The sequence below is a fragment of the Perca fluviatilis genome, chromosome 14 (assembly GCF_010015445.1).
Source record: "Perca fluviatilis chromosome 14, GENO_Pfluv_1.0, whole genome shotgun sequence".
Classification (NCBI taxonomy): domain Eukaryota; kingdom Metazoa; phylum Chordata; class Actinopteri; order Perciformes; family Percidae; genus Perca; species Perca fluviatilis.
The window spans coordinates 5,945,483-5,968,198 of NC_053125.1; the positions used below are offsets into that span (position 1 = coordinate 5,945,483).

At 43.5% G+C, this 22,716-nt stretch overlaps 2 protein-coding genes and 1 non-coding gene across 3 annotated transcripts; all 3 read right to left on the reverse strand.

Annotated features, from left to right (window-relative positions):
* Window positions 1–549: 549 nt before the first annotated feature.
* snapc2 (small nuclear RNA activating complex, polypeptide 2) lies at window positions 550–9,578 on the reverse strand. The gene is made up of 7 exons (XM_039823468.1): window positions 9,115–9,578; window positions 7,713–7,883; window positions 7,383–7,521; window positions 6,047–6,340; window positions 3,355–3,744; window positions 3,059–3,147; window positions 550–1,345 (listed from the first exon to the last, which is right to left on the reverse strand). Exons 1-7 carry the CDS (start codon window positions 9,337–9,339, stop codon window positions 1,037–1,039), a joined length of 1,617 nt encoding a protein of 538 aa, XP_039679402.1. The 5' UTR covers window positions 9,340–9,578; the 3' UTR covers window positions 550–1,036.
* A 1,990-nt stretch (window positions 9,579–11,568) lies between these two features.
* On the reverse strand, window positions 11,569–11,650 carry trnal-aag. The gene has a single exon. It is a non-coding gene; the product is annotated as a tRNA-Leu (tRNA).
* Window positions 11,651–13,957: 2,307 nt separating this feature from the next.
* On the reverse strand, window positions 13,958–21,946 carry vgf (VGF nerve growth factor inducible). Its single transcript, XM_039823409.1, has 2 exons — window positions 21,659–21,946; window positions 13,958–19,188 (listed from the first exon to the last, which is right to left on the reverse strand). The coding sequence occupies exon 2, from the start codon at window positions 19,136–19,138 to the stop codon at window positions 16,973–16,975; it is 2,166 nt and encodes a 721-aa protein (XP_039679343.1). The 5' UTR covers window positions 19,139–19,188; window positions 21,659–21,946; the 3' UTR covers window positions 13,958–16,972.
* Between the last annotated feature and the right edge of the window lie 770 nt (window positions 21,947–22,716).

Here is a 22,716-nt window from a genome sequence, read left to right on the forward strand (position 1 = left end):
GCCACCGAGTTACATTTTAGTCAGTAAAAAGGATTCAGCTTTGATACGGAGCCAACAGGTCCGTTAACTGGCCGGTCTTCTTTTTCTAGAAGCACATTTGAAGCCTCCGAATGGCTTTTGCTGCCATCTGCTGCCACAGGTTGGCGGGTGACCTCTAAACCCAGACACCCATTTTGTGTTATTTCAATCTTTTGCTACTGTAATCTTTTATTGACTGTCGCCAGCTAGTAATCAATAATATTTTATACATAATAACTTTGGTCTTAGAATGTCACAGAATAATGCTCATCTCATACCCTTACAGCTTCACAAAGAGTTTCACTTCTTGTAGCAATTTCTAATTCTAAGAAACTAGAGCTGAAATAATTAATCGATTTTAGTCAATCAACATAAAATAATAGTTTCAGTAATTTTGAAGTAAAATGCCAAAAGAAAAAATTTACTGGTTGGGGCTTTTAACGTGAGTATTGTTGAGTTTCTATGAAGAGTCAATGGAAATTCTTTTGGACGGTTAGCTGGACACACAAAACAACTAAACATTGTGCTGGGCATTTTTCACTTTTTTTCCTGACATTTTATTATCCAAATGATTAATAAAGAAAATAATATGCAGATCAATCAATAATACAATAATCTTTAGTTCCCCTGTACAAAAAAAGCTTTTTCTTTCTTTTAAGAAAATAAGCCAAACTTCTCAATGCATCAGTGTTTAATGTCGTCTTAACAAAAGCAGCTGAACAACAACGTTGCATAAATAAAACTGAAATGTCTCAAATAGATAATATTCTGATTTAAATAGAACCTACCTCATCAAAGAATAAGTATAAATGAGGCGATGAATCAGAGTGACCAGACATCCCATACTCCAGATTCTGGTTCGATGCCCAGCCTTGGAACCTCTGAGACAAACAATGACCAAATACTTTAAAACTCTAAAATGAGTGTAAAGATAATGTATTATTATAGAATGTAGACATAACTAAAGCATACTGAACAAACCATTGCACATTTGTTTTTATACATTTTTGAACGTGACCTATTTGCGTCTCAACAGTTTCAGTGGCACCATAAATGGGTTGAGGGGGGGGCAGGGTCCCATCTTTTCTGCATTCCCCAAATGTCCTGATGGGTTACTGCTTCCTGCTGATTGGCTCTCAGATTCCTCTGGCTGCAGTTTCTTCCCTCCACTGTCTGTGACATCGCCGCTGTCAGCAGCCCCAGCAGGGCTCTGCTGACAGTTTGGACCGCTCGGTGTCCCTGTCTGAGCACAGACTCCATCCTTCCGCTCTTTAAACATTTCTCGCGCCATCTTGGAGTCAGCGGGGGATGAGAGGAATTGGTACACCTAAAGACACGCAGAAGAGGGCTGTCAGGTTAATGCAAAAAGCTGCAAAAAACTATGTTTTGTACCAATACTGGGGGTGGGACGAGACACCCGACTCACGAGACGAGACATGAGATTGGGTTCACGAGATCGAGACGAGATATTAACACTATTTTACAGAAAACTTCTGATATAGGACACAATAAGCAAAAATACCAATGTAGGCGCTGGCGGACCATTTCTATTGCAGAGTTTGTAGGTGAAATAGATTGTATATAAGGGTGGGAATCACCAGAGACTTCACGATACGATATCATCACGCTACTTATGTCACGATACGATATTATTGCGATTTTAAACATATTGCAATATTGTAGGGTACAAGCGGCCGAAATGGGTTTCCTCAGGAGGGTGGCTGGCGTCTCCCTTAGAGATAGGGTGAGAAGCTCAGTCATCCGTGAGGAGCTCGGAGTAGAGCCGCTGCTCCTTTGCGTCGAAAGGAGCCAGTTGAGGTGGTTCGGGCATCTGGTAAGGATGCCCCATGGGCGCCTCCCTAGGGAGGTGTTCCAGGCAGGTCCAGCTGGGAGGAGGCCTCGGGGAAGACCCAGGACTAGGTGGAGGGATTATATCTCCAACCTGGCCTGGGAACGCCTCGGGATCCCCCAGTCGGAGCTGGTTAATGTGGCTCGGGAAAGGGAGGTTTGGGGTCCGACACCAGATAAGCGGACGAAGATGGATGGATGGATGGTATTGCAATTTATTACCTTTTTCCGACTTCAAATTATGTCCCCAAAGGAAACTTTGTCAATATCGGTTTTATCTAAAAGATAATTTCTCTGTTCATCTCACTTCAATTTTATTAATGGGATTGTCAAGCAGACAAACATAATAATAGTTTATAATAATAGATCGATACTTGGCGTCTGTGTATCGATACAGTATTGCCACGGAAAATATCACGATACTATGCTTTATCGATTATTTCCCCCACCCCTATTTTTTTTTTTAATCATTTTTAAATGTAATACTATTTTTTTTTTTTTTAAACTCTTTAACTGGTAGTGTTAATCGGACAAAATTCCAGGTTCCAAGCCAGGTTTCTATCATTGGTCATCTGCTCCAGGTAGGCTTTTTTTTTGGCTGCCAATGTTGTTTATTTCTCCCCAATTTCAGATCACATTACTGCTGGAACATGTGCGTTTGTGTAGTATATGGTTAGAAGCCTTTATCTGCAATTTTTGACTATAGAAAGTAGTTTTAGTCGTGCAACAGAAAACTCAGATTGGACAGGTAGTCTAGCTAGCTGTCTGGATTTACCCTGCAGAGATCTGAGGAGCAGTTAACCACAGTCCTCACAAATCCACCCGAGTTTAGAATTACAACACAAAGAAAGAGGAAGGTAACAGACACCCGGTCTAAAAGAAGGACATCCGGCGGAATTTTCGGCAGCAACGCAGCAATACCCCAGAAGTGGAATGTCCTTGATATAGACTAATGTGATCCCAACAGAATTTATTTTAGCATCTTTCCATTTCTTGGCCTTTTGATCAATAACCAACTGATTTGAAAAACCATTCACTGAGCCTCTAATCGTTCAACAGGCTCATCTTTCCATTGATTTGGATGACCACAGGCCAACGCTTGGAGCTAATGGCCCAGCCTTGTTCCAAAGGAATACCTCATCTCAGTTTACCGTCGCCAGTGACCAACCAACTTGTGCGCAGCGAGGTGTACCTGGGTCAGATGTGTGTGCAGCTTGTTGCAGTTCAGCAGGCGAAGCTCCTCTGGGAGAGACATCAACAGGTCCAGCACTATAGCGCTCTCTAGAGGACACACGACCACATTAGAAAACGTTGCTTCTAAGAACAACGAAACCGACTGCAGAAACGTGGACAGTAACTGATATAGTAGGGACGCAAAACATTTGGGTGTCCTGTATATTACTGTCCTATTGTTAATGGCAATTATTTCTGGGACATTTAATTCGATAGCAAAATTTGGAACTGTTCCAGCTTTTGTCTCGGACTCACCCATGGGGGTGAGATGACACTTGTCGTTCGGCTGGTGGATTTGACTCAGGTAGTAATAGATCCTCTCAAAGTCCACTACGCTCTTGACGCCTAACACCCTCGGCGTGTCCGTCGTGTTGTACTTGCTGGTGCGACCGAAGCGGGCGTACAAGGCCGCGGCGGTGGTGGAGAGTGGGGGCGTGGAGGAGGCACCAGAGGACGCTGCGGTACTGGGGACTGGAGTTTGGCTGGTGGCGTTGGTGGAGGAGAGGGAGTTTGACGTGGAGGCGGTGGAGATGGGGGTGGGGTGTCGCTCCGCGGGCTGCTGGGTAGTCCTGATTAGAGAGCTGCTAACACTCGGAGTCTTTACCACTGCTGCAGAGCCAGAACTGGGTGGGACTGGTCCTGTAACTGGGGGGTGTAAATCACACGTTTATCATGATATGATATTGTAACAATTCTCAAGACGACAATACAACATTTACTGATATCACAAAGTCTGCCCCGATACGATTTAGGGCTACACGATATTTGGGGCCCTATTTTAACGATCTAAGCGCACGGCACGAAGCGCCTGGCCCAGGTGACAAACCCACTTTTGCTAGTTTGACGGCGGAAAAAAGGGTCCGTGCGCCGGGCGCATGGTTCGAAAGGGTTGTACTTAGTGTCTTCATTAATTCATAGGTGTGTTTTGGGCGTAACATGCAATCAACCAATCAGAGATCATCTCCCATTCCCTTTAAAAGCCAGGCGCGTTTGGACCTTGGAGCATTGCTGTTATGATAGAGGATTTGCACCGTAATATTTTCATTTGTAATCTTTTGCATGTTTGTGTGCGGCTGTGCGTCCCTGTGTGTGTGTAACAAGCTAGGGCTGGGCGATAAAACGATAACGATATGTATCGCGATAGACACGTAATCAATATCAATAGAAAATGCGTTCGATAAAACGTTCGATAAGTTGTTTTTCTTCTTCGGAAGAAACCAGAAGTTGCGAAGCAAGTTTGGTTGCATGAACAAAGGCACTCACTCTCTGGTAACCTAGCAACGTAGGGAGTGACACTCTAACAGCCAATCATGTAACAGTATCATGTTTGGTTGCGCCACATCGCTGTCTCGTGTTGGATTCTACAATAACAGAACCGGCGGCGTGGAGCGATAAGTGGAAAGTGAGTGCCGCAGCGAGCGAGGAAATTGTTGATAAAACAGGAAAAGTCAGTATGGCAGTTTTGGGGATTTTATAAGTCTGACCGTCGTCCCCACCAACACTACCGCAAACTTGTTTTACCACCTTAGCCGCGCTCACACTTTGGAGCACAGCCGTATTCGCCATCAACGTCCAACATCTGCAGCTGCTACACCGCACAAGCAGCAGACCGCCATGGGGAGGTACTCTGCATCAGCGCCTTACTAAACGCTACAAAGAAATAACGGAGGCAGACGTGCTGAGCACTGTCCAGAAGCCAGGTTACCAACCTAGCACTAAACCTGCAGAAAACAGTTCTTCTCAGGTTTCAGGTTTCTCTATGTTTATATTTAACACTTTGCACCATTTTATTACACCTTATTAAGCAGTTCTTACTTATTCTTTCTTCACTGTGATTTTAGACTTATGTTTACATTTTATTTATTTGAGTGATTTCCATGGTTGTGTTGACATTTCTGCTTTTATAACTGAGGGGATTATAATCAGAGGAAGGTTAAGTTTAAAATAAAAATGTTTAAATTTAATATATTTTTCTCCTGGTCTTTATTTTAAATAGGTCATAAAAAATATCAATAATTATCGATATCGACCGATATGAAACACTTATATCGTGATACAGTTTTCAGCCATATCGCCCAGGCTTATAACAAGCACAGTGTGCGCGCTGTGCACGAGCATAGACACATTTTACTAATTTGCTGTTAAAAAAACAATGAAATGCAGCGTTATTGACTTTAAACAAGTTTTTTGTTGGTCAATGGCGCCATCACTTCCCACTGCCTCAAGATAGCAATACGCCCAGAATGCACCTGAACACACCTCCCTGTAAGACCAGCACGCCCATGGGCGCAAAGATAGGCGCAGGTGAATTTGCTATTTACACAACGTGGATGCTGGACGGGAAACTGACAACTGCGTCGGTCTTAAACTAGCAAAAACACTTGCGTCGGGCTTTGCGCTGCGCCAGGTGTAATATAGGGCTGATATCACCATCGCAGTATCAACTGGAGCAAAAAAAACATCGCGAAAGACCAGTGACGGACTGGCCGTCTGGAATTTGGGCAAATGCCAGAATGGCCGCCCCCCTATGGACCACTACTGATAAGTTGTCTTTGGTTAAGTTATTTTATGCATACAGCCACATATATTCAAGATTGTACTGCGGCAAGGTGCGTGGGAAGATTCACTCGAAAGGCAGAGTTACTAATTTCCAAGCTAGGTTATTGACCGATACGAGATGATACATAAGCTCATTTAAACAATCAGTTACATTTATATATATTTACAAAAAAACAACAAAAATATAATTTCTAAGCTCTTCCAGACATTTAAATTAAAAACAAACTTCTCTTTATAACAAAAAACAATAAATATAAAGTTGAAAAATAAAAAGGGGCATCTTAAAGATGACCATATGTATTGCTATGTCTCTTTGTGTCTATGATATTGGATCAATGAGGATTGAATCGATATATCGATCCAGAGTGATGTATCTTTACACCCCTACCTGTAAGTGGAGTCACAGTCTGTGAGGACGATTGTAGAGATGTAGGAGGCACAGCGAGTGATGCTGCCGCACCCGGCGGGCAGGCGGAGGCTGCAGTCTGAGAGGGGGAGGTGGCGGCAGCAGCAGGCGAGCTTCCAGCTGTGGCAGGAAGCCGTTGCTTCGGTGGAGGGATGTTGCTGTTTGGCACTCTCACCACTTGGGAGGGTGCTGGGAGTCTTTTGGCTGGGCCCATGGCTGGTGCCGGGGTCTTGATAACCATGAGAGGACGGGCTGCGTTGGCGTTAGGACGCTCAGCTGAGGGGGGAATCTGGCATTGTTAACACGTTCTAAGTTTACACCTGATTGGCATGGAATCAGCTGCTTAGCGGTCAAACGTCAACGTTATAGCAATAACTTTGTTATAACGTTAACTAAACCTTACATTTGAGCTAAGTTAGCGTAGCTAACAAAACAGTGTTTGCTGGTCATAAATGATCGGTTTTGCTAACAAAATCAATGCCGTTGAGCGCTAGCAGTTACTTTGACTTAAGTTAGAATGCAGCTGGTCCGTTGGTAGCTAACAGTAAATGTTACGTAGTTCACCGACCTTATGCCTATATGTGAAAAATAAATGTCGCATCTACTCTATACTGACGTGTGAGAAGTGATGCCAGCTAGGGCTGCACAATTAATCGCAATTGTATCGAAATCACAATATGGACTGGTGCAATATCCAAATCGCAGGGGGAAGGAGCAATATTTGTTAATGGCAAAATATGTGTCAAACCATTCTGAATGAAGTACTGTGGTGCTGCAGAGACATCCTGGCCTACAAATCCTATCCTACAGACTACAGAAAACACCTTTGTTTGGTACAGAGCCTCGCAAAAATCACACTATAATCATTTTAATTTCTTTCAATGTTAATCATTTTCAATGAAAATGAGAATAATGATACAAAAACGATCATTTCCTCCAATATCGTGAATCATATCGCAATCGCAATACCAGTCAAAATAATCACAATTAGATATTTTCCTCGTATCGTGCAGCCCTAATGCCAGCCTCCCTAGTCACTTTGGTCCTTTTGATAAAGCAACAGGTGCTGCACAGCTGATAATAAAGTTTCTGCCCATAGGCGGCAATTGTAAACAGTACCCAGGTAAGATGGCGGACAGTTATCCCATTAGTTGTGACGTCATGTCATATTTATTGTTCTATATCTATGCACACAACCACCATAAAGACGCAAAACAATTAGAAAATGTCCACACACCGATCTAAAACGATCACAAAAAGATCCACATGGCATGACACCAACTACTGATATCAGTTTTTATTGTCTGGCGGTCCATACCTTTGACTGGCAACCTAGTCATTGGTCTAGGAGTGATGGTGCGACTAACAGGCCCCTCTTTGTTTGTGGGTGGTCTGTAGACTTGGGGAGGGTCACAGTTCCTCAGGGTGCAAGGCTCTGTGGACGACACGATCAGCATCTGAGAACCACGGTGGGAGGAGAGAGATGAAAGATTCAGGTGGTGCCAACATAGGAGTAATTTTTAATTGAAACAGAGTGAAATTGAGCGTTATTCCAAGTTATATCTCTCCACTTCCATAGTGTGCAAAAAAAATTCAAAAGATAATAAAAGCAATCTAACCTAACTTATTCTTATCTGGCTTGCAGTACCTGAGAGAATGCAGTGGAAATGGGTTCTTCGAGGCTTCCAGTTACAGTAGAAGCCATGTGTGTCCACACCTCGATGGGCTTTCGGACCTTCTCCTCCAACCTCTTCTCCTTTAGCATTTGGCTCGCCATTGAGATCACTTTGTTCTTCAGATATTCCACCACAGATTGCATCTAAAGGAAGAAAGGGATAGTCCACACACATGTCTTAACTGTACAACAGTACAAATTTGAGGTACTTATGTACTTGAGTCTTTTCATGCCACTTTTTAGTCCTACTCCGCTACATTTCAGAGAGAAATATTATACTTTTTACTCCACTACATTAATCTGACAGCTTTAGCTACTAGTTACTTTTTTCAAATTAATATTTTTGCACACAAAACACATGTAGTTTATAAAATAGGATGTTTTATTAGAAGTTAAAACTACCCAACACCGTATAGGCCTACAAGTCCAGATGAATTTATAAGACGAATAAACACTTAGTTTGCATAACTTCCAGTCTATTATGTGAAGATTTTCCTGCATTGAGTACTTTTACTTTTAATACTTTAAGTACATTTTCCGGATGATACTGTGTGTGGTAGCCTACTAGTACTTACTTAACCCTTGTGTGGTGTTCATATTTTTGTTACACAGCCAATGTTCCCGGGTCTGGTGGACCCACCACATTGTTAGGCTTTTAAATCAATACAGCCATAACAATTTATGTAAAAATAGTTAATAGATGTTTACTTTAGCTCAATTACCAATGATATATACATCATGTATGGTTCATATTTGCCATTTACCTCTGTGAGATCACATTTATGATCATTTTCGTTTTTTGTGAGAAAATAAGGAAATTCAATTATAAAAAAGGTAAAAAAAAATAAATAAAATAGAAACCAAGATTTTTGATCATTATTGGTGCTTAGTTTTAGAACTTAATCAGAACAGGTGAAAGTGCTTGAAATGTAACAATTTTGCAACTTTGTGTGGGAATAGCAGGTGCAGAAAGACAACATAGTTTCATAGCACCTACATTTAAATACACTCGGGTCCAGTAGACCAGAACACCTCATATGTAATAGTTATGTACCATGTGCAGTCACTGAAAATAAGTTCTTTTTTATGTTCTCCACAGAAAATGAGCGAAGGCCAATGAGTTTGAGTTAGAATAAACAATAAAGAGCATCATTTTTCTTTTAGCAAACATTGAAAAAGGGTCCCACATCCCCGAACGCCACACAAGGGTTAAGTCAAGGCTCTGAATACTTCTTCCACCACTGACAGAACTAGGTTTTTACATCCAAACACAGAGCTACCAAAGCAGCGTTTTCCCTGAGGTGCACACTATATGTGCAGTTACCTATAACGTGACGGAAACACGTTGTCGCTAAATCGAGTAGTGTCGCGTTACCTCCGAAATGGACCGAGTTTTCACGTGGTTTCTCAGGAAATCATAGTCGATGTCTTCGTGGCCCTGGGTTTTCCCGCTGAGTCTTTTCAGTGCCGTCAGGAGACTCCTCTGTTCGGCCATCTTCCACTGTCTGCTGGCCTTTTGTTTACTAGAAGGTTCGGGAGACAGGGTGCTGTATGCGAGGGTGCGATCTATTTTAGTTCGTTTCCGAGGAGGCGGCTTCATCTCGACTCACGTCACCGATACTAAACAAACCGAACGTACGTTACCAGACTAGACCGAAAGATTCACGAGACAAACTCGAGCGTGTTCGTCTCGTGCAAGCTCAGAGAGCCGTGGCCGTTACTCGCTGGATGTAAACGTCCATTTGAACGTTGAACTTGGTTTAAAAGACGTGCTTCCTCGCAGAGATAACTTTCACAGCCCGCCTGCGTTCAGCCGCTAACAACAACAATTCGTCTTCCGGTGCGATATTTTCAGAGTAAAAGCGTTAAGTGTATACAGGGCATTGACTGTAAATATTAATATTATCAGTCTATGGCACAGGGCTGATATCTAAACCACCTCTAATAATTTATTCTCACACAAAAAAAGAGACAGGGTGTTCAAATATATATGTTAAATGCCTCTTCGACTTTTTGGCTATTTTATTCCTGGCGTGTGAACATGTCTATGTAAATGGCATATCAATAAATCAATTCATTTACTTTAAGATTTTAAAATTATTTTTTGATTAAAAAAAATGCCAGAATAAGGAAATGGAACAAAATGGCCCTTTTAACTTTGACTTCATACATATATAAACAACTTAAATGCAAATTGAATGACTCACTTTTCAAATTCAATAATAACTTTTATTGGAATCAAATCCTGTAAAACGCTACAGTATATAGGCTTTATAATCTCACACACACACACACACAGATACACATAGTCGGGTTTCCAACACTTTAGAGCAGTGTTTCTCAAATGGGGGTACGTATACCCCTATGGGATACTTTGGCGTACTGCAGGGGGGTACATGAGATTCCTTTAAATATGTTTTAAAAATATCAGTCATGAATTAATTCCCTTAAAAGTTATACTATAATAATAAAGTCATTAGTTAAACATTTGAAGTAGCATTTAAGTGTTTTTTAGTTACAAAGTTGTTGTTTAGTCAGACAGACAGTGGTGGTGCAGCACTGTAATGTACCTGTGCTGGTCAGGGGGTACTTGGCTCAGAGAATGTTTCACAGGGGGTACATTATTGAAAAAAAGTTTGAGAACCACTGCTTTAGAGTAGCCTACATTACATTCGACTTACATTTATTTTCTGGCGACTCACCCTAACCTGACCGCTGCCTAAACCTAACCCATCCCAAACCATTGTAATGATTTCCATTACGAGGACTTGCATTTTGTCCCTAAAAGGAGGGCTAATCCCCATGTGATTTATGTCCCCACAACATGAGTATTACATGCACACCCACTCACTCACTCACTCACTCACTCACTCACTCACTCACTCACTCACTCACTCACTCACTCACTCACTCACACACACAAACACACACACACACACACCGTATATGATTTCTTTAATGATAAAGAAAAAAGTGAACTATCAATTTAAGTTTAGTCTATATCATTGACGTTCCACTTCCGGGATTGCTCCATTGCCGCCGGAATATCCGACAGATTTCACTCATTTAGGCCGGATATCCGTTGCATTGGGCTTTCTTTGTGTTGGCATTTTTAACTCTGGTCGATTTATGAGGACTGTGGTTAACTTTAACGACTAAAACAACTTTTTAACGTACACATGTTCCACCAAAACAAGTTCCTTCCGAGGCTATTTTGCAGGGGCACCCTGGCTTTTGAACCAATGAACCAGAACACGTTTTCCTCCCATACCCGAATGCTATGTGGAGTAGCCACACTCTTCCCCAGCGCTTTGGAGGAAGGTCTGGCAAAGCGAGACTAATTGAACTTACTTTAACTTGAAGGCTGAGTGTCTTTTTTATTTTTATTTCTTTTATTGTGAAGGCTGGGAGTCTAGCTGCTTCCGGGTTCCCCAATCGGCATGGGAAACTATTCGCCCTGACCTGTTCCTCCCAGGTATTTTGTTTTTAGGCTGTGCGCATTCCCTAAGGTTTCCTCCTAACACTTGTGGATGTGGACAGTTACTGTAACGTTAGGGAAACCAATAGCTGACTTTAGACTCCGCCAATACTAGTGAGAAAAGCAGCCTGAAACGAGCACTGCCTAATAGATAAAACGAAGGAGACATGCAATCTGGATAAGCAGTAGCATACATGATCTATGCGGCATAGTGGGGACTATAATTAACTTGGAGAGGTACCAAAAACGGTATGACATTGTTATACTTTTTGGCAACACAAGCCAAACCAACAGTCAATCGAATTTTTTGTTTTTGTTTTTAACTTAATCTTGCTCACTATAATAAGTTTATGGCAGCGGTGGGATTTGAACCCACGCCCCCGAAGAGACTGGAGCCTTAATCCAGCGCCTTAGACCGCTCGGCCACGCTACCGTTGAGTGCACGTTTCACAGCCATACTCGTATAAAGACTCTTGATTGAAATGATTTTTTTTTTTTCATAAATGAAGCCAGTTTGGGATGTCGTTGCTGGAGTGTAAACTCCCCAAAATCTAGTGTGTGTGTGTGTGTGTGTGTGTGTGTGTGTGTGTGTGTGTGTGTGTGTGTGTGTGTGTGTGTGTGTGTGTGTGTGTGTGTGTGCGTGTGTGTGTGAGAGAGAGAGAGAGAGAGAGAGAGAGAGAGAGAGACAGTGAGTGAGAGATAACACTTGGTTTTAAATATGTAAGCATTTCTATTTTTGCCAGTTGCTAATGCATGTTTCTTATGATTATGTTTGATTATCATTAGCTTATGGTTTGCACACATATTTCTAACGTGTGTGTGTGTGTGTGTGTGTGTGTGTGTGTGTGTGTGTGTGTGTGTGTGTGTGCGTGCCTGCGACCGTGCGTGCGCGTTTGTGTGTGCGTGTGTGTGTGTGTTTGGGGGCTCTGCAGTGGCTGCATGATGATGTTGGTGGATGAGTCACCCAGTCTTCACCACGTGACATCATGAATCACTGCACCTCTCCATGGGCAGAGCTGCAACCATCAACCACTCCACTCCCCCCTTATCTCATCCCTCACTCCCTCACTCCCTGCCTCTGCCCATCCCTGTTACTTTTTCCTCACCCTGTCATCTGGCATGCTCTCTTGTCTTCTCTTGTTTTTCCACTTTCTCTTTTGTCTTCTCTTAATTCAGCAGCCGTTCATTTCATTTGACTTCAGTTCAGCCTTAAAATAATTTTTGTGTCAGCCTTGGCCCTGCTTTACTAATGCATGTCCTATCTCACCCTGTCTGTCTTTTAATTCTGTGCATCTATGTCTCACACAGCACCCAGTTAATTTACACATCATGTTGTCTGTTCTGAGGTTGACATTTTCGGGAAAACCTCATTTGACAGCCTGTGGAAGTCCTCGTCAGTACTTTCAATAGTTTCTGAAACCCGGACGTGGACATGCACTTGTGGTTACTGGTCTGTGTGGGTGTTAGCACATATCCCTGCAGCCCACAATCCCCATCTCATCCGATGACTGCTCTAACCTCTAATCCCCCTGCTGAACACCCCCACCTCTGAGCAGCACGACGTATCAAAGCAAGCCAAATCCTGTCTTCTGCTCCCTCCCACCTTTAATTACTGTCTGCACTGTAATCGGCCCAAAGGACTACACAGGGGGATTATCATTCTTAACCCCAGATATCATGATTTATTTATAAGGAGAGTGTTTTTTTTTTAAGAATGTTATCGGCTTCAGTCTAGTGACAGGGACAGTTCTAGCATGTTTGTTCATTTAAGGGTTTTTTCACCCTGCCTTCACCCCAATACAGGGGAGCTGAATGGAATTTTGTTTGTGCTGCTCACAGCTTTGACAAATGACTTTCCCTCCATCTGTTCACTTTGCAAAGAAATGTACAGAATGAGAATGAGTACTTCTACGCTTGATCGACCATCACAATATAATGATGTTGCAATGCTTTGCAGCAAAAGTTGAGCCAGGTTTAGCTCGTTGGTCAGACGACCGTGCATGTTTGCAAGAGCCCTTTTTGTTTCTGCACCTTTACACGTTTGCTAACGTCAATGTTAACACACTCTCAGGCCGCTCAACCGCAACTCATGTTTGTGAGTTCTCGGTGACGGTCAGTGTCCCTGTTACTCTGGATAGTACACAACACACACCGTCAACAGTTTTCATGGGGACTATTTCTTCGGTAGAGAGTAGTTCCAAAGGACACTGTTGTAGCTCTGCTGTTTTATTTTTGAAATGTCATTTTCCAAAGCTCTGAGCGGCCCAAACTTAAGAGGAGGCAAGAGAAACCTGGACAAATAAAACCAGATCTATGGAGAGATATGACTAAAACAAAGTGAGAAAATGAAATGTTTTTAAGATAACATTTCTCCTCAATCAACATTTTGTTTCATGACAAACTCTCAGGAATCTTTAGCTCGATTTTATTGAGATTTGCTGCTGATATTCATGATGATTCTTCATGTATTTCCCTCTCTCTTTCACTCTCACTTCAAAAGCCATCATCCATCCATCCATCCATCCATCGTCCATCCATCCATCAATCCTTCCGTCCGTCTGTCCGTCCGTCTATCATCCATCATCCATCCGTCTGTCCGTCCGTCCATCAATCCAACTATCCGTCCATCCATCCATCATCCATCCATCCATCCATCCATCTGTCCGTTCTATCTCTGAGATGGCTATCCAGGACCTTTCCTCTCACACTCACATAAGAATTCTCTCTGTCCACAATGAAGCATTTTTGTAATAAAAATAGTTGACTTTATTGTTTCTTCATGTGTAGCAAAAGTAGCCATTGACATGCGCATATTTACATCCAGCAAACGCATGTTTATTACGATGGTTACAACAAGGTACATCTAGAATGACCATAGACAACACTCGCTGCATACATGACTCAAACAATGATTTTTAAGGTACAACGACGTCATTGTTTCTGTCATCTTTAAATGTTTTTTTTTTATGCTCTTTTAATTGATGCTTGTACATCTTCAAAGAAGCAATTTTTAGATGCAAGTATACATAAACGTGCAGACACTTTTACCCGCTGGTCTGTCGCTTCATAGCTCAGCCCCCTTATTTCTCCCGGTTCCTTTCTCAATCTGCAACTTTCTTCTTAATCGTGTAAAAAAAACAACAACGAATCATTAACAATTACAAAAAGCTTTGTTTTCACTCCCGTCTCCTCGATTCAGTTCACTCTCTTTTGGCCTCGTGGTTTCAGTGTGAGATTGGCGATGCCGTGGTCCTATTTTGGCTTGGCAACAAAGATGTTGAGATTTGCTCATCCCTTAGCAACAGATGACAACAAAGGTCAACAATACAGATAAACCAAAGAGAGACTTCTGCTCTTGTTCCAAGTGACGCATTTTCAAAAGAGGTGAATGGGGAGAAAAGGAAGTGTTTATTGATCACTGATTATCAGTAGCCATCTAAGTAAAGAGAGGAAATCTCAGCAGTACAAAAAAAAACCCACTGCCATCCAATCCAAGCAATTAAAAATCCCTTAATTTTGTTTTTAAAATTGCGAATTCAACTTAGTTTTACCTGAATATGAGCGAACTGATCCCATCTCCAGTGGAATCAGTTCCAGAGAATCATTCCCATTATCGCTTACAAAAGTGATTACAGCCTTGATCTCATGGATAATATCAAATGGTATCAAAATAATAATAATTTTTTCAAAAATCATAAAGCGCAATGTTAGGGATGTCACAGTGACATGTAAGGCAGCCGATTTCAGCTCAGAGTTTAAAATGTATGATCCATGGTTGTGCAACAATTTAGATAACAAGAAAAACAATGTATGTCTCAAAATAGACTTTGAGTTCATAATGATCAAATGAAAACTAAATGTTGAATACTAAAATGGCACTTAATGGTCTTTATCGAGCTGAAAGGAACTTTGGGATTCAGGGGCACTTTGTGCTATAACGAAACCATGGAGGGTATCTTTAAAGGGTAAGGTTGGTAATTTTCTATATCACAAATATAAACTGAGTACTACAGACAGGGTAGGGAAGTCGCAAAGTATTAAACACATTTGGTGATGTAGATTAAAATAGAGAATAACACCAGCCTTATCCTTTAAAATGCATGTGTTCAGTAAAAGAGCAGTATGCCTCCAACACTGCATTCTCCTCTGAAGGCATCAAAAGAATGCCATATAGAGTTTGGCCAGGGTTTGGCACCATAGCAACAAGGTAATTGAAGTTATGCAAAAGGATGAGTCATCCAAGCCATTACAGTGGTGTTAGTGTGGCTTCCACAGCCCTTTGTATGAAATATGCTTTTCGGAGCCTTATATTTCATCATAAAGAGCTTTGGTGGCTATGTGTGAGTATACATAACGAGAAGGTGCTGTTCTGCTGAAATGCTTTTGCTGCATTTTTATACAAATAACACAAAAATGATACATTTGCATACAAATGTATTCAATGGCATGAGGCCATTCCAAGATGATGTGTGATTTTGATTTCATCAGTAAGAGATGACAGATGTGTCAGTTGATACACTATATGGCCAAAAGTATAGAGACGCTCTGTGGTCTGGGGAGGTTTTCCTCGTTTGGGCAATGCACCTTAGTGCCAAAGAAGGGAAATATTAAAGCTCTAGGATACAATGATATTCTAGATAACAGTGAGATTCCCGCTTCCCGTCAACAGTTTGTTTTTGGCCCTTTCCTGTTTTGAACATAACAATGTCCCAAAGTCAGGTGTGGAATAGTCTGGATCCACGGAAGTACATTTCATCCCTCCGCTTTACCTCTCTGTGTGTTACCGTATTGTGTGAACAGTTAATTTAATATTTTATGTGGCATGTTCTTTTATCTGGGTGCAAATGTTCCACCAAAACAAGTTCCTTCTCAAGACTATTTAGCAGAACTTAGCACCGCCCAAGAAGATTGTGATTGGTTTAAAGAAATGCAAACAAACCCATAGCGTTTTTTTTCCCTCCTATCCTGGAATGTATGTGTGGTGTAGACAGACCTTACTCCACAGCGCTGAGCATTACCTTAGGGATGAACTGAACCACCGACTTTAAGCCAGACCTAATCATACATTATCAGTGTTGGACCGTCACTAATGCTCTTGTGTCTGAATCACATATGGCTGGAATGTTTGGCGTCCACATAGTTTGGGCCATTTAGTGGAGGTCATTTCAGAAAGATTGTTCATGAAAAAGTTTTAAAATTTCCCTTCCTGGGATAATTACACAAAATTCTCTTTGCGTTTAGACAGCCAAATGCCATCATTCATCAAACATTTCCCAGCATCCATCACTGCCTACAATTGATCCGACTTTCTGACTCTGAAAAATATATTTGTTTAAAGGTACAGGTAACAACATATTCAAGTGTCCTCCTTTGTTGGCATTGTCAAATGTCCCAATGGAGAATGTTGTCATGCCGGAAGTTTGGATGAAAAGTTCTAGCATGAAACAAAACGTTGCCGCATCATGCTTTCCAACGGACGCCATTCATCCTGTTTCCCCTCCTTCACAGAGGAGGAGTGTAGAGGTGTGTCTTTCCTTTCATTTTCCTACCGTAGTCCATTTTATCCAGACTACAGCTGGAAAAAAAAGTCCTCCTGAATGTCCGTGTCCACGTCACAACCAATCAAAACGGGAGGACGAAACTTGTTACATGAAACAAAACCAAATACCAGCAAAACAAATTCAATGAAGAAATACTTTTCTGCTCATTTCTCCTACTTTCCAATTCCCCTATTCTCACTCTCCTCTTTCCCATTTCACTCCAACATCTGTCCCTTCATGAGTATCTGCTGAATGTATTTCTCCAGATCGTCATGCTTGCTGCTGTCCGGCTGCTTTCCAGCCACGTTGTAATCTTCATTTCTCGTCACCGCGGGTGCCGCTGGGGCTGGGTAATAGAACTTCTGTCGCGGAGTGATCGCAGGCATTCGGGGAGGGGAACGAGGTTTGGGGATGGGCAGCGGCTGAAAGCGGTAGCTGGCGTAGTACGGCCTCCGCTGGAGGCCGGCGGGGGGACGCCTCAGCCGAGGTTGGACCCAGCTGTGGTAACGGCGCCTGGGAGGGAAGGAGTAGGTGTCATCCACGGAATTTCCCAGGAAGTTGTTGAGGGCGAGAGCGGGTTTGGGGATGTAGTAACGGGGTTTGGGTCTGGGGGGAGGAGGATAATAGATGGGGTAGTAGTCCGGGTACAGCTTCCTCTGGTAGTAGGATGGGTACTTGTAGGGGTACAAAGGGTATCCGGTCCAAACAGACTTGGGGGATTTGAGCCAGAGGTCCTGCTTGATTGACAGAGGCTTCTGAGGTTTGGGCCAATGATTTGGACTGGCTGACAGAGGCTTGGACGGTTTGTTCCAAAGATCCGGCGATTTGGTTTGCGATTTCTCCTGCAACCATGTTTTGAGGAGATTGACAGCTGGGGAGGGTTGCTTAGAGACGGGGAAGCCGTTTTGACCAGTTGGAATCTGCGACGCCGAGAAGCCGTTGGTTGACGCGAAAGGAGACGACAGCGGCGTCGGAGGCCGCTGCCAACGAGACCCCGCCTCGGGCAGCACGTCTTTCTTCTTCTTCTTCTCCACGTCGCTGATGATGTCCACCACGTCGTCAGCGGGGAGGTGGAGCTTGTTGGAGATCTCAATCAGCTTGTCGATGGTCTGGGGGTCAATATCGTCCTCCTCCATCACTTCCTGTTCCTCGTCGGAGCGCTTGTCCTCGGCGGCGTTGGACAGAGGCGCGCTGTACTTCCTGTTCCCGTTGTTCTGTTTGACCATGTAGCGCAGCAGCATGTCCGAGGCGATGTCGGCCAACTTCTCCTCCTCCATCTTGGCTCTCTGTGCCTCGGCCGCCTGCCTCCTCATCTCCTCCTGCTCCGCTTTAGCCTGAGCCTCCTCTTCCTCGGGACTCAACGCCTCCTCGTCTTCCTCTTCCTCCTCTTCCGCGGGTTCGTCGTCTTCCATCGCGTCCTGCTCTGCCGGAAGCGGGGACTGCACTGCGTTACCGCCGGCGTAGTTGTCGTTTTGATCAAAGTCGTCCATGAAGTTGCCTCCCCTGAATGTTGGGAAGCTCAGGCCTTTCTGCGTCTCCTCTTGCCATTTCAGTTTCTTCTTAGTCATGGCGAGGTCGGCGCCTTTGCCGATCGGCATGATGTCGTTGTAGCTGCTGTAGCCTCGGCTCTCTCTCTGGTTTCGCTCCGAATCGCCGTCCCTCTTAGTGGCGGCGTTTAAACGAGGGAACTCCTTCATCATGGTCTCGAGGTTCCTCAGCTCCTCGGGGCTGAGCTGCTCCTCCTCCTCATTGCTACCTTGTCCGGGGATGTTTGGGGGGGCGGCGCCCTGCCCATTCTCCCCTCTTTCGTCTAAACTAGCGGGCTGCTCTCTTTGGACCTGGACTGTCTGACTCGTGGTACGACTGGTCACCTTTTCTGTCATCTTCTCCTCTTCCTCCTGAGCTCTCTTCCTCTCCTCTTCCTCCTCTCTTTCCCGCTCCTTCCCCATTAGCAGCTCCAGCTCCTGTCGGCCATCTCTGTCTCTGTTTGCTCCCTCCGTCTCCATCGTTCTCACTCCTCTGTAAGCTTCTTCTCTTGTAGGCTCCCCCGTCTCAGCCTTCATTTCTTCTCCATCCTCCATCCCATCGTCACGCTCCCTTCCCTCCCTCCTTTCCCCTACCCATGAGTGATTCAGTGCCTCAAGTAAAACTGCCGCTAGTGTTTTGGGATCCACATCCTTAAAGAGCTCCTCTTCTTCCTCTGCCTCTTCTTTCTGTATTGATCCTGTCTCTGGATCCTTTGCAGGAGGAGTATCTCTGTGTGGGTAATTGACATCTCCAGGGGTGTTGATGGGGTTGGGGGTAGACGGATGGAGGAGGGACGCCCCCATCAGGAGGACTAGGAGGGTAAGGGCACTTGAGGCATCGTGGTACCCAATCATGGTCACTCAGAACAGGGTCGGCTCTGAGCAGCGAGGGCAATCAGAAATGCCTGGGGGAGAGAAAAACAGAAAAAACATCTTCAGTTTCAATAATTTCTAAACAATCAGTCTTTTGCTTCTTGGCGTCCCCCCGCCCCTCATGTTATCATGTGAAAATATCAATTTTCAGATGTGCTTTTCCTTAATAATTCCTAATTAGCTGGATCAGGGGTGTTCAGCCAATGAATAGTGCCAACTCTCCTTTATCTATCAGGCAGAGTAGGTAGATCATAATGCACCATGGGATGTGCTGGAGAGAAGGTTAATATTAATTTGATAATTGATATTACGCACATGTATTGCCATTACTTTTTTTTCCAAAAGGCAACAAGCCCACATAGCCTAGCTGTCTACTCTCCGGTTTAGAATGTGTTTGAAGTGCGCAAATGGGTCTGAAAGACCACTGAGTGGCTGCAGGTCGCGCGCATCGCCATAATAACAATCACCTGCTCTTCTTTTTTATGGACCACCGTTGTGCTGCATGGCACCACGCCACTGTTTGCTGCAGTTACTTTTCACCGCAAAAAATAGTTAGTGCAATGCAGTCATTTAGTCTATTAGCGTCTTTTTCTCAAGACGAGTAAAAAACACAAACGCACCGGTCTCCATGAGCATTATTAGAGCGCTCCGCGTATCAACTGCACGCAGAATTTGACTTTGGCATACACATTGCACGTATTTTCAAAGTTTAAGCCCGTGCTATTTGTACGCATTTTGGTTGCGACTGTGTTGTTTTAAAACATAGCAATAAAATCAGCATGTTTAAAACATTTTGGAAATCATTTTTGATAGGCTGCTGTTGCAGAAGTGATTGGAGACGCACTAAAACATGTCGAAAATCATCGAAAAAGTTCATTTGTGATGAGAAAAACAATACTGTTACAAATAAAACAACAACTAAGATGTACAGAGCCAATAACAGAGCAGATGATGTTCTGCAGCAGCAGTGGAGGTGGCAGGATTGCGGGGGGGGGGTGATGCGTGATGTGCAAAACACGCAGCGAATGATTTATCTCATCCTCCACACATAAACCCAAGAGATCAGCTTGGCTGCATCTGTCTTATATTCTCTCCTTTAGTTCTCCTGGCCCGAGCAGGTCACACACTTTAAAAGCAGCAAAGCGGATTCTCAACCCGCTTCTGCAGAGCCAAGAATCAAGACAAATCTGTCCGCACAAAGCCACCCTTCCACCTCCAGGAACCTCCCCACAGCCCACACACTGACAGACTGAGAACCTCCAAACCTCCAACCCCCAACAACCATAGGCGTCAGTGTTTGTATGCAGACATTTTAGGCACGACAAAGGACTCTCCATCAGAATCAGAAACAGAAGAGAAAAAAAGATTAATTGCCAGGTAAGTAGCACCTAGGAATTTGCCTTGGTTGATGGTGCATACAGGAAAACACATTGAAGCAATAATATGAAATGAACAAACAATAAACGCAGAAACAAATAACATATAACATTGAGAAAGAAAAAAAAAGACTTTATGGATTAGTGCAGGATGTGCAAACATGTTGAGGGATGTGCAAAAGCATTGTCCTTGTCTCTGCCTCTGTGGTATCATAACCTTTTTTATTTATTTTTTTATTTTAATGCACATAAAGGCAGCCGTGTGAAGCAGCTTCGTTCTCCTTCATTTTGGTTATTTTTGGCAGAGCGAGTCATGGTGATGATGGCTGGAGATGACGAGAATTGGGATGATGATGATGATGATGATGATGATGATGATGATGATGATGATGATGATGATGATGATGATGATGATGGAGGGGGGTGGGGGGCGAAAAAAGAAGAGGATGACAATAGGGCCACCTCTGTGTTGACCATATATACAAAGCAGTAGGCTACGTCCACGTAACAATACATTCTGCCCCCGCACATTATTGGGCCGTAATTCACCGCAGCATAATGCAAAGTCTCATTTAAAACCCCGCTCACATGTCTTTAACATCAACTTGACTGTGCCATTGAATTGATCAATACATTGATTATGTCTAAAGGGGAATTTAAATAGTTCATGCATCCACTATCAAACAGTTTCCAAGCCGACAAACAAACACCAGAAATCACTCTCCTCTTTTGAACATGTTGGACATTTTTGTTGTTGATCGCAGCAGTTTGAATTTTAAATTTTCAAATGTCTCAGTATCAATAATCAGCCAGTCAACCCAGGGTCAACCCAATATCAGGGGGTATTTTTTTAAATTTATTTTTAGAGAATTTATTTATAGTTAGCCTAATAATGCGTAAGTGGCCATGGGTATGAGTGACGTGTGTGGGTGTGAGTGTGCACATATACATATATATATATTTGTATTGTATCTTGTATCTCAATACTGCAAACTGGATTGCTCCAACCAAGTTTCGCTGTGTATATTTATATATAGTCTATTTGCAATGACAACAATCTGCCAATCAACATATGTCCTTTTTATCACAAGAGAAAGAGAAGTAATGCCAAATAAGTTGCACTTACTTGCAGTTGCAGAGTGAGCAGCAGGGGGGGGGATTCCAGCTTCCCCTGCCTCGACACGTCACACTCAAAGCGGCTGAAAGTGTCATGCACAGAGCCCACTGCCTGCACCGTGCTTCTTCTTCTTCTTCTTCTTCTTCTTCTTGTTTTTGTTGTTTTGGTTGCTGTGTGTGAGTTGGTGTCTAATGTTCGCCTAAGTGTCGTCACTTGTTGTTGTTGTTTTTGTCGCTGAATTTTTTTTTTTCGCGCTCCTCTCCCGGGATTCCGTTGCCGCCTGTCAGCTCTGATGTCAGGACCACGGACAGCGGCCGCGCCGCTCTTATAGCTCCGCCAGTCCCGGCGCCACGTGACTCGTGCGTCAAGCGATCCCCATTGACGTCACCAGACTGGGTTTCATTCATAAGATTGCTCTGCAATCTATCCCTCCTCCTCTCCTCCCCCCCTCCCCCCAATCCTTTCGAACCAATTAGCTGCAGTGCTCGAGCTGCTGAATGAACACAAGCTGCTGAATGAATTCGCAGTTTCATCAGCTTCCAATCGGTCAGGGCCCGGACCCAGCCTTTTCTGAGGAAACAACATCATGGATAGGATAAAGTTAGGCTGTGTTTTTGTCTTCTTCTAGAATAACTACAGACAGGCAGCAAACTGTTCATTACATATAATCTGTGAACAGTGGTGGAATGCAGGGGCGTAGCACAACATCCTGGGCCCTGTAGAGAGGCATTCTCTGTGGGCCCCATTAAGGCCGGCTACACACTGGCTGCGTGGCGTGAGCGTGTCAGCTGCGTGGCGTGTCCATTTGTATTTCAGCTCCCATGTTAACAGGTTAGAGCTCGCACACTGCCTGCCTGACACGCACGTCTCAGGCGCGGCTCGAAAACGCGTGCATGCTAGAAATAGAACTAACGCCTATTTTTCACGTGACACGCAAGCGTGTTGGAAGCGTTTCCAGGCAAAATAGAATAGGAAAAGATGTTTATATGTCATTTTGACACAAATACATATTAATAAAGTACATGTTGATGTTTGAAAGTCTCTAGGTTTTGATATAAATGCAGTTA